Consider the following 12,130-nt stretch of genomic DNA (forward strand, 5'->3'; position numbering starts at 1 on the left):
CTATAAATAATAATAATAATAATAATAAATAAATTGATTACCTTTTTTAGTGGGGCTTTAGTTCTGGATTTAAACACAGCAAGAGTGCTGAAACCGCACGCCGTAAAAGAAACAGAGTGCTTCGACGGATGATTGAAAATGTGCAAAAACATTATTTAACTAACCATCAACATATGTTGCAAAAAGATTTACTCTCAAAGTAGTATAAGCATTAATGTATTGAAAGAATGTTTAAAGAAATTTTGTCATTTTCCTCCAGAATTTGGAATTACCTCACAATTCAATGGTACTTCGTACGGATCATCGATACCAGTAAAGCTTGCAAAAATATGATATTTTTCAATTGATAAATGAAAAATGAAAATTCTGATTTCTAAGCATGGTTAACTTAAGTTTATTTGAAAATGTCTTTGAGTTGAAATTTAGGTTGTGAAAGTTAGGGGCCAAAATAAGGTTAAAAGTAATACTCAAATCACACTACAAAATAAGTGAGAATTAATAAGATCATCAAGTAAATCTAAGGAAGATGATAACAAGTTGCAGTGACCTTTGATCTTCCCTGCCCGTGCAAGCTTATACAGTCCTTTTGCATCTCTTGCTTCACAAACTTCAAGAGGAACATCCATGAACACCTATATATTTTTAGCAAATTTTTGTAAAATATATTTCAGATGCAAGGTAAGAAACCAGCCCAAAATCTATAGTACGAAAAAATGAAGAGATACCTCAATAAAGTATCCATCAGGCAAAATGGCACGACAGGCATCTCGATCCCTTCGATATGGAGATATCACACTAGCAATGCAAATAACTCCAGCGTCTGCAAACAGTTTTGCGACCTCACCTAATTTATGGAAGAGGTATACTAACAAGAAATCATTAACAGAACAGGTCAGAGTGTTACTCTAAATGTTCCAATCCTATCTTTTTTCTACTGTCCAAAATCTATACCACAGAAGAAGATAGCATCAATTTTTAATTCCTTCGTCTGAAGAGTTATAATTAGATTTAGCATAAAGCTTTTCCCATGTTTTGTCGAGAATGAGATGGGTAGAGGCTTTTCATAATGCATTTTAGGAATATATGTAGATAATGCGATGAGAGCATGGGAAGTTCTAACCTTCTGAGGACAAGAAGAGAACCAGCTAAAGAAGTTGATTTCCTTTGGCATTTCATATTATTTAAAAGGGAATTCTAAATCTGCATTTTCTATACAATTAGGATTTCATATTGCACAATATCAAAACAAAAAATTAAAATCGAAAAAGTGGAAATTAAGAAATCGAACGAAACATTGTTGTATCAAGAAGTTCTTTTCATTAAAATCCGAATCATTTTCAATCCTGTTAACGTAACATTAATCGAATTTACAAATTGTTATTTCATAAACAACCCTACAATCTCCTTAATTTCATAATCCCCACATTCCTCAACAACAATCACACAAACACCATTAGGACGAACAACTCTCTCCATCTCAGAAACAAATCGAGACGGAAACAACGCCTCAGCCAAATGAGCAGTAAACGACAAATCAAAAACATGATCAAAGAAAGGCAAATTATGAGGATCAGCACGACTCACCAAAAGAGGCGATGAATCAACTCGACACCGGTGACATCGTGAACTCCCATATGAGACAACGCCATGACCTTAGGGCCAGCACCGGCGGAAACGCAGATAAATTTGGTGTGGTTATGAAGAAGGCCTAGATCTCGAATGGATTGGAAGAAATTAATGAAGGAGGAGAGCTTCTTCTTCCAGTCGTTGGATGACCAAAGACGCTTGTTCTTCTTGTCAATGGAGACGAGCTCGCGAGGAGTTGAATCGTAGGAGGATTTGAGGAATTTAAGATGGGGTTTTGAAGGAGAATTTGGGGGAATGCAGGTTTGTGGGGTTTGGAGGAAGAGGAAGATGAGGATGAGAGTGGCAATGGCAATAGAAGCAAATGAAAGTTTATTGAGAAAACGGCGAATGTGGCGTTCCATTGTTGATTTGTGAATGGAAGAATTTTGGTTTCTGAAATGAGGGAAGAAAGTGAGATGAAATTGAAAAGAGAAGAAAGAAATTGAAAGTGAGGAAGAAATCGTGTGGCATGAGAAAGGGTAAAGTAAGAGAGAGAAATATTTATTTATTTTTTTTTTAAAAATTATCATAGCTTTAATGTTGCTTTTCAAAATGTAGATGTTTAATGTCGGTTTTAAACTGACATTAAAGCTCTCTCTTTAATGTCGGTTTAAAACCGACATTAAACCTCTGTTTTCATTTTTTCCAACTGACATTAAAGGCTAGATTTCTTCTAGTGGTGTATCGTGATCTAAACCTTAGACTGTAGTATACGACCGTTTAGAAGAAGATTACTCAAATGTGTGTGACTGATTAATCGTGTGTTGATTGTGGTATGTTTGATATTATTCACATGATGGACCTATGTACTTTTTGCTTTTTCTTATTCTAAATTGTTTTATACAATATAAATATATTATCGATTTATTATATTTTAAACAAAAATCTTGAACCTTAATTAAAGATATAAATATTATATATAAGCTTAATTTTAAAAATAAGAAATCAAAAATCAAAAAACAAATGCTCAGGCATACGCGACCCAAATACTCACATGTTCATGTACACAAACAAAAAGACATACTTGTTTAATTTACCATAATTTATAATTACTTGATTTTATTTTTGGAATAATACTTGATTTGACATAATAGAAGGACCTCTAGTATTTCTAAGGGGTCAGTTCCAAATATTAGCGTACAAAATATTTGTGAATAGAGGTGTTTGCAAAAATAGTAAAAAAAAAAATATTATGATAATAACGCTCATATCACTATATTTTCTAAATTGTAAAAGTAGTAAATTTGAAAATAGATAGTTATCGTCTTATATATCTAATTATTTATCATATTTGTTATATTTGCAATATGTCAAAAAGAAGTGTTATGAGCTGTTTCTTTCTAAACCTTTTTTATCATCTAATGCAGTTTTCCTCATAAGTAATAGCAAAAGATCTATATATATAAAAGCATACATGTCGATATTTAGATTCAAATCTCAAAATCTATCTGTTGTAACCATATCATTGTTGGAATGTATAAATTACAAAGAAATGGCAAATTCATCTCTCCAACGGACAAATTGTGATTTTATATCAGATCATAGAGGAAAGAATAATATCGTATACCCATTTGGAATGTGAATAATATTTTGATTAATATTCTTATAATTCTCATTAAAAACTCTTTAATAACACAAGTTGTATCTTTTAATAAATATTTGTTGAAAATGATTTTAAATGACATAATTGTATGATAATGTTTATAAATATAACAAAATTTCAAAATCCAGTGATATAGATTTCTATCCATTATTGATAGAAATTGATAGAAAGATCGACATGGACAGAAATTTATTGCATTCATAAATTGTAAAATTTTACTATATTTATAAATATTTTGATTCATTTTATTATATTTAAAAATAGCCTAATAGGATAAAATCTTTTTAATATTGACATTAGTATTGAAAAATAGAGATGAAAAATATAATACTTATTTTTTAAACATCGTACTAAAGGTATAGGAGGAATCATTTAGGCGCGTCGGCGTAACGATCAAACTCTTTATACTAAGTTGAGGTCATTATGTAACGCCCCGAAATTTGAGGTAAAATTTTAGCATTTTATGTGAATTTTTTCGGGATTTTTAAAATTTTTTAGATGATGAAATAATAATATAATATTATTTATCTTATTATCATTATTATTATTATCATTATAATTTAATATTAATACCTTTATTATTATTATTATTATTATTATTATTATATTTTTAATTATTATTTAGTATTTTCTTTTATTATTTATAATAGTATTATTGTTTTATTTAATTATTTTGTTTAATATATATATATATATATATATATATAATAATCATTTTTTTAAAACAAAAACCCTAAGGAGCGCGCGCCCCCTCCATCCACTTCGTCTTCTTTTTCCTCGTGTTCACGCCGCCGCCGCCCATCTCCAGCGTTTTCTTTTTTTTTTTTTTCCATCCTCCTTCTTCAGCCGACGCGACATCAGTCCCTTCTTCTCCTTCTTTTCCGGTCAACACGGACCTACAGCCGCCGTTCGTTGAAGCTTCTCACCGTCGTCGCCTCGCAGCCAGTACCTTCGCTTCCATTCGGTTTCGCCGTCGGCCCTTCCAAATCTCCACTTCGTACCCAGCCAACGCCACCGCCGCCACTGTCCATTCGTTTCCACCGCCGAACGTCTCCTTCGTTGGCCGTCTGCCGCGTTGAAGCAAAGTTGCACCGTTCGTCAAGCGGCCGACAACGAGCCTTCAACGATCGTGGAGCTCGAGTTTTGCAGGCGCCCGTGCGAAGCGAAGCCGAGTCGTGAATCCCAGCCGAGCCGCGAGTCGTACCTGAGCCGAAAACCAAGCCGAGCCGTGAGCCGCGAGTTGAGCCGAGCCGCGAGCCGAGCTGAGCCGAAGACTGAGCCGAGCCGCGAGCTGCGAGTTGAGTTGAGCCGCGAGTTGAGCCGAGCCGCGAGCCGAGCTAAGCCGAAGACTGAGCCGAGCCGCGAGCCGCGAGTTGAGTCGAGCCACGAGCCGCAAGTCGAGCCGCGAACCGAGTTGAGCTGAGCTGAGCTGAAGACTGAGCTGAGCCGTGAGTTGAGCCGAGCCGCGAGTCGCAAGCCGAGCCACGAATCGAGTTGAGCCGAGCTGCGAGACGAGTCAAGCCGTAAGCCGCGAGCCGCGAGCCGCAAGTGAGCTGAGTCGAGCCGAGGGTGAGCCAAGCCAGGTCGAGCCGAGTTACCTAAGCTTTCCTTCCTCCACTTCGGGTCACGGTGAGTCTTCGGTAAAGATTAATTTTGTAATTTTCCTAATGTTCCTACAACCGTTTCGAGTTTGAATATTGGAATAAGATTTGGTCCTACCTTTCGTCCCTTGAAGGTATTAAGGAGTTGACATTCAAGTTCTCGGGTTCCGCGGCAGGTTTATTTGGAGATAGCTTTCTTTTTCTCGGGTAAGCCAACGGATGTTGCTTAGGACTGTTTAAAAATGACTCTTACTAGTATCGTCGTTTAAAACCCTCGTGATTTCGTTTAGGTGGATCCGTTGAGCGTGGACTCGAACGAGGGGCATAACAAAGTATCAGGTAAGGGATTATCTACTACTGGACCTCGGATCGAGGCTGGAAACATAGTAATCCACAGGGGATTACACGTTAGTAACTGTACTGAATGAATTGATGCTTGTTTGACTATTAAGTATCGTTGTTATACTCTTGTCTGATGTAAAGGTAACGTGACTGCTTGTGGTAGCTTGTGTGCCATCGGGCGTAGGTAGTTGTTTACGGATAGACACTGATGCCCGGATGTTCTGTACATTGTAGTTATGTTAAAGGGCCACGTTGTGAACTGGAATTGTATGTCGATGAACCTTAAAATCTTAAGGTTAGGTGTGTGGTAGTCTATTGTCTGGATATTTATCATGGAGTTTTTGTCGTGGAAAGACTGTGAGTCCGATCCTGATTGGACTAGTTAACTGGATCTAGGGATATCACAATGGTGTGTGAATTGGAAACGCATATAGCAACTGAGGGCGTAGTTGTTTAAACCTATACCATCTGACTGGCGAAGTTGTAATAGGATTGTTTTTGGAGTATAACTGTTGTAGACGGTTTAGTATGGACTGAGGGGTAACGGTTAGCTTCATCTATGGGGTAGTGTACCTTACGGATAGGTGTATCCTTCGGGATCACTAGACTGATACGTGCATCCTTCGGGATAACTAGACTGATATGTGCATCCTTCGGGATCACTAGACTGATATGTGCATCCTTCGGGATCACTAAACTGATATGTGTATCCCTCGAGATCACTAATAGGTGTATCCTTCGGGATCACTAGACTGATACGTGCATCCTTTGGGATCACGGGACTGACGTATGCGTTCTACGGAACCACTAGACTGTTTACGTAGGGTACCCTTGCATAGGAAGTTAACTGTTGTTCCCTAACGGGCCCAGTAGTGGGTCCCTTACTCGGTATATTTTATACTCACCCTTTCTCTTCTTTAACTTTTCAGGTAAGGGTACAGCGAGGGGCAGACCGACGAGAGGCAGGAAGGATGCGTGAAGGCCATATGGACGCGTCTGGTTTTCTTTATGCTTCCGCTGATGTATTTTGTTAGAATATTTGGTTTTGTGATTTTGAGTTGATGACCTGAGTATTTCATTTGAAACTTTCGTGACTGTGGTTTAAAATAGGGCCCGAAACTGTTTTTTTGTACTATTTCTAACGTTTTAATGAATCGTAACCGGTCCGTTATGAATTTTGTGTTTTGTGGTCGAGTCTTAGCACTGAGTAGTGACCTCGCTTAGTCCGGAAAGTTGAGTCGTTACAGTTGGTTTCAGAGCCTAAGTTTTTGGTTCTGTAGACTGACTTATGATGTGAGTCTGTGTTTTGTGTCCTTATGGCTAAAACGATCCTTGCCACTCGTCAGGTACGCTCTCATGAAATTATATGTATAACTCTATATGCATTACCTTACATAAATTAAACTGCAAAGTTAATTATCACTTATGACTAAAGGGATCATTGGTGGTTGTTAGGGGAAATGCCGCCAAGGAGGGGTGCACGTAGGGGTGGCCGAGGAGGCCGAGGAAGGGGAGCAGGACGTGTTCAACCTGAGGTGCAGCCTGTAGCCCAAGCCACTGACCCAACTGCGCCAGTTACTCATGCGGACCTAGCTGCCATGGAGCAGAGGTTCAGGGATTTGATTATGCAGATGCGGGAGCAGCAGCAGCCTACCCCGCCAGCTCCAGCGCCAGCTCCTGCTCTAGCTCCGGCTCCAGTACCAATTGTGCCCCACGTTGTGTCGAATCAGTTGTCAGAAGAGGCCAAGCACCTGAGGGATTTTAGGAAGTATAATCCCACGACATTCGATGGTTCTTTGAAGGACTCCACCAGGGCTCAGCTGTGGTTATCGTCTTTGGAGACCATATTCCGATACATGAAGTGCCCTGAGGATCAGAAAGTTCAGTGTGCTGTTTTCATGTTGACAGACAGAGGTACTGCATGGTGGGAGACTACAGAGAGAATGCTAGGTGGTGATGTGAGTCAGATCACGTGGCAACAGTTCAAGGAGAGTTTCTATGCGAAATTCTTCTCTGCTAGTTTGAGAGATGCCAAGCGGCAAGAGTTCCTGAACCTAGAGCAGGGTGAGATGACAGTGGAGCAGTATGATGCGGAGTTTGACATGTTATCCCGCTTCGCTCCCGAGATGATAGCGACCGAGGCGGCCAGAGCTGATAAGTTTGTTAGAGGCCTCCAACTGGACATTCAGGGTTTGGTTCGAGCTTTCCGACCCGCTACACATGCCGATGCACTACGTCTGGCAGTGGATCTCAGTTTGCAGGAGCGGGCTAACTCGTCGAAGGTCGCAGGTAGAGGTTCGACCTCGGGACAGAAAAGGAAGGCTGAGCAGCAGCCTATTCCAGTGCCGCAGCGGAACTTCAGACCAGGTGGTGAGTTTCGCCGCTTCCAGCAGAAACCTTTTGAGGCAGGGGAAGCTGCCAGGGGGAAGCCATTGTGTGCCACTTGTGGGAAGCACCATCTAGGCCGTTGTTTATTTGGAACCAGGACTTGCTTTAAGTGTAGGCAAGAGGGGCATACAGCTGACAGATGCCCGATGAGACTTACGGGGAATGCGCAGAATCAAGGAGCAGGTGCTCCACATCAGGGTAAAGTCTTTGCTACCAACAAGACTGAGGCTGAGAGGGCAGGCACGGTGGTGATAGGTACGCTTCCAGTATTGGGGCATTACGCCTTAGTTTTGTTTGATTCGGGTTCGTCACATTCTTTTATCTCTTCCGCATATGTGTTGCACTCCCGCTTAGAGGTAGAGCCCTTACACCATGTGCTATCAGTATCTACTCCTTCCGGGGAGTGTATGTTGTCGAAGGAAAAGGTGAAAGCATGCCAGATTGAGATAGCAGGCCATGTGATTGAAGTAACGCTGTTAGTCCTTGACATGCTCGACTTTGATGTAATCCTGGGTATGGATTGGTTGGCCGCTAACCACGCCAGCATAGATTGTTCCCGTAAGGAGGTAGCGTTTAACCCTCCCTCGATGGCCAGTTTTAAATTTAAGGGAGAAGGGTCAAGGTCGTTGCCTCAGGTAATCTCAGCCATCAGGGCCAGTAAACTGCTCAGTCAGGGTACTTGGGGTATCTTAGCGAGCGTGGTGGATACTAGAGAGGTCGATGTATCCCTGTCATCAGAACCGGTGGTGAGGGACTATCCGGATGTCTTTCCTGAAGAACTTCCAAGGTTACCTCCTCACAGAGAGGTTGAGTTTGCCATGGAGTTGGAGCCGGGCACGGTTCCTATATCCAGAGCCCCTTACAGAATGGCCCCCGCAGAGCTGAAAGAACTGAAGGTGCAGTTACAAGAATTGCTTGATAAGGGATTCATTCGACATAGCGTGTCACCTTGGGGTGCGCCAGTTTTATTTGTTAAGAAGAATGATGGATCGATGCGTCTATGCATTGACTATAGGGAGTTGAACAAGGTAACCGTTAAGAACAGATATCCCTTGCTCAGGATCGACGATCTATTTGACCAGTTACAGGGAGCTACAGTGTTCTCTAAAATTGATCTTCGGTCGGGATATCATCAGCTGAGGATTAAAGAGGGTGATGTACCGAAGACAGCATTTCGTTCCAGATATGGACACTATGAGTTTATTGTGATGTCTTTTTGTTTGACGAATGCTCCGGCAGTGTTTATGGACTTGATGAACAGAGTGTTTAGGGAGTTCCTAGATACTTTTGCGATCGTGTTTATTGATGATATCTTGATATACTCCAAGATGGAGGCCGAACATGAGGAGCATTTATGTATAGTTTTGCAAACACTTTGGGATAATAAGTTGTATGCAAAGTTCTCGGAATGCGAGTTTTGGCTGAAGCAGGTGTCCTTTCTAGGCCATGTGGTTTCTAAGACTGGAGTCTCTGTGGATCCAGCTAAGATAGAGGCAGTCACTGGTAAGACCCGACCTTCCACAGTCAGTGAGGTTCGTAGCTTTCTGGGTTTAGCAGGTTATTATCGACGGTTTGTGGAGAACTTTTCTCGTATAGCTACTCCTCTTACTCAGTTGACCAGGAAGGGAGCTCCTTTTGTTTGGAGCAAGGCATGTGAGGAAAGTTTCCAGAACCTTAAACAGAAGCTAGTTACCGCACCGGTTCTTACTGTACCTGATGGTTCTGGTAGTTTTGTGATTTATAGTGATGCTTCCAAGAAGGGTTTGGGTTGTGTTTTGATGCAACAAGGTAAGGTGGAAGCTTATGCTTCTTGTCAGTTGAAGAGTCATGAGCAGAACTACCCTACACATGATTTAGAGTTGGCAGCAGTGGTTTTTGCTTTGAAAATATGGAGGCATTACTTATATGGTGAAAGGATACAGATCTTCACGGATCATAAGAGCTTGAAATACTTCTTTACTCAGAAGGAATTGAATATGAGACAGCGAAGATGGCTTAAGTTAGTGAAGGATAAAGATTGTGAGATACTGTATCATCCAGGCAAGGCAAATGTGGTAGCTGATGCTCTTAGTAGAAAGGTATCACATTAAGCAGCACTTATTACCCAACAGGCCCCATTGCATCGAGATCTTGAGCGGGCTGAGATTGTAGTGTCAGTGGGGGCAGTCACTATACAGTTAGCCCAGTTGACGGTACAGCCGACTTTGAAGCAAAGGATCATTGATGCTCAGAGTAACGATCCTTATTTGGTTGTGAAACGTGGCCTAGTAGAGGCAGGGCAAGCGGTTGAGTTCTCCATATCCTCTGATGGTGGACTTTTGTTTGAGAGACGCCTCTGTGTGCCATCAGATAGTGCGGTTAAAACAGAATTATTATCTGAGGCTCACAGTTCCCCATTTTCCATGCACCCAGGTAGTACGAAGATGTATCAGGACCTGAAGCGGGTTTATTGGTGGCGTAACATGAAGAGGGAGGTAGCAGAGTTTGTTAGTAGATGCTTGGTGTGTCAGCAGGTTAAGGCACCAAGGCAGAAACCAGCGGGTTTATTACAACCCTTGAGCTTACCGAAATGGAAGTGGGAAAACGTGTCCATGGATTTCATTACAGGACTGCCGAGAACTCTAAGGGGTTTTACAGTGATTTGGGTTGTGGTGGACAGACTTACCAAATCAGCGCACTTCGTTCCGGGTAAATCTACCTATACTGCTAGTAAGTGGGCACAGCTGTACATGTCTGAGATAGTGAGATTACATGGAGTGCCAGTGTCGATTGTTTCTGATAGAGATGCCCGTTTCACTTCCAAATTCTGGAAGGGTTTGCAGACTGCTATGGGCACGAGGTTAGACTTTAGTACAGCTTTCCATCCACAGACTGGCGGTTAGACTGAGCGCCTGAACCAAGTTTTAGAGGATATGTTGCGAGCGTGTGCATTGGAATTTCCAGGTAGTTGGGACTCCCACTTGCATTTGATGGAATTTGCTTATAATAACAGTTATCAGGCTACTATTGGCATGGCGCCATTGGAGGCCTTGTACGGCAAATGTTGTAGATCCCCGGTTTGCTGGGGTGAGGTGGGTGAGCAGAGATTGATGGGTCCTGAGTTAGTTCAGTCTACTAACGAGGCGATACAGAAGATTAGATCACGCATGCATACCGCTCAGAGTAGGCAGAAGAGTTATGCAGATGTGAGACGGAAGGATCTTAAGTTTGAGGTAGGGGACAAGGTGTCCTTAAAGGTAGCACTTATGGCCGTTCGCCGCGTTGAAGAAAAGTTGCATCGTTCGCCAAGCGGCCTACAACGAGCCTTCAACGATCGTGGAGCTCGAGTTTTGCAGGCGCCCGTGCGAAGCCAAGCCGAGTCGTGAATCCCAATCGAGCCGCGAGCCGTACCTGAGCCGAAAACCAAGCCGAGCCGCGAGCCGAGCTGAGCCAAAGATTGAGCCGAGCCGTGACCCGCGAGTTGAGTTGAGCCACGAGTTGAGCCGAGCCGCGAGCCGAGCTGAGCCGAAGACAGAGCTGAGCCGCGAGCCGAGAGTTGAGCCGAGCCGCGAGCCGAGTCAAGCCGTAAGCCGCGACCTGCGAGCCGCAAGTGAGCCTAGCCGAGCCGAGGGTGAGCCAAGCCAGGCCGAGCCGAGTTAGCTAAGCTTTCCTTCCTCCACTTCGGGTCACGGTGAGTCTTCGGTAAGGATTAATTTTGTAATTTTCCTAATGTTGCTACAACCGATTCGAGTTTCAATATTGGAATATGATTTGGTCCTACCTTTCGTCCCTTGAAGGTATTAAGGAGTTGACATTCAAGTTCTCGAGTTCTGCGGCAGGTTTATTTGGAGATAGCTTTCTTTTTCTCGGGTAAGCCAACGGATGTTGCTTAGGACTGTTTAAAAATGACTCTTACTAGTATCGTCGTTTAAAACCCTCGTGATTTCGTTTAGGTGGATCCTTTGAGCGTGGACTCGAACGAGGGTCATAACAAAGTATCAGGTAAGGGATTTTCTACTACTGGACCTCGGATCGAGGCTGGAAACGTAGTAATCCACAGGGGATTACACGTTAGTAACTGTACTGAATGAATTGATGCTTGTTTGACTATTAAGTATCGTTGTTATACTCTTGTCTGATGTCAAGGTAACGTGACTGCTAGTGGTAGCTTGTGTGCCATCGGGCGTAGGTAGTTGTTTACGGATAGACACTGATGCCCGGATGTTCTGTACATTGTAGTTATGTTAAAGGGCCACGTTGTGGACTGGAATTGTATGTCGATGAACCTTAAAATCTTAAGGTTAGGTGTGTGGTAGTCTATTGTCTGGATATTTATCATGGAGTTTTTGTCGTGGAAGGACTGTGAGTCCGATCCTGATTGGACTAGTTAACTGGATCTAGGGATATTACAATGGTGTGTGAATTGGAAACGCATATAGCAACTGGGGCGTAGTTGTTTAAACCTATACCATCTGACTGACGAAGCCTATGGCGAAGTTGTAATAGGATTGTTGTTGGAGTATGACTGTTGTAGACGGTTTAGTATGGACTGAGGGGTAACGGTTAGCTTCATCTATGGGGTAGTGTACTT

At 42.3% G+C, this 12,130-nt stretch overlaps 1 protein-coding gene across 1 annotated transcript; it reads right to left on the reverse strand.

Moving 5' to 3' along the window:
- Positions 1–1,580: 1,580 nt before the first annotated feature.
- On the reverse strand, positions 1,581–1,988 carry LOC103485744 (uncharacterized). The gene has a single exon (XM_051082840.1). It carries the CDS (start codon positions 1,986–1,988, stop codon positions 1,581–1,583), a length of 408 nt encoding a protein of 135 aa, XP_050938797.1.
- Between the last annotated feature and the right edge of the window lie 10,142 nt (positions 1,989–12,130).

This window comes from Cucumis melo, chromosome 3 (genome assembly GCF_025177605.1).
Source record: "Cucumis melo cultivar AY chromosome 3, USDA_Cmelo_AY_1.0, whole genome shotgun sequence".
Lineage (NCBI taxonomy): Eukaryota > Viridiplantae > Streptophyta > Magnoliopsida > Cucurbitales > Cucurbitaceae > Cucumis > Cucumis melo.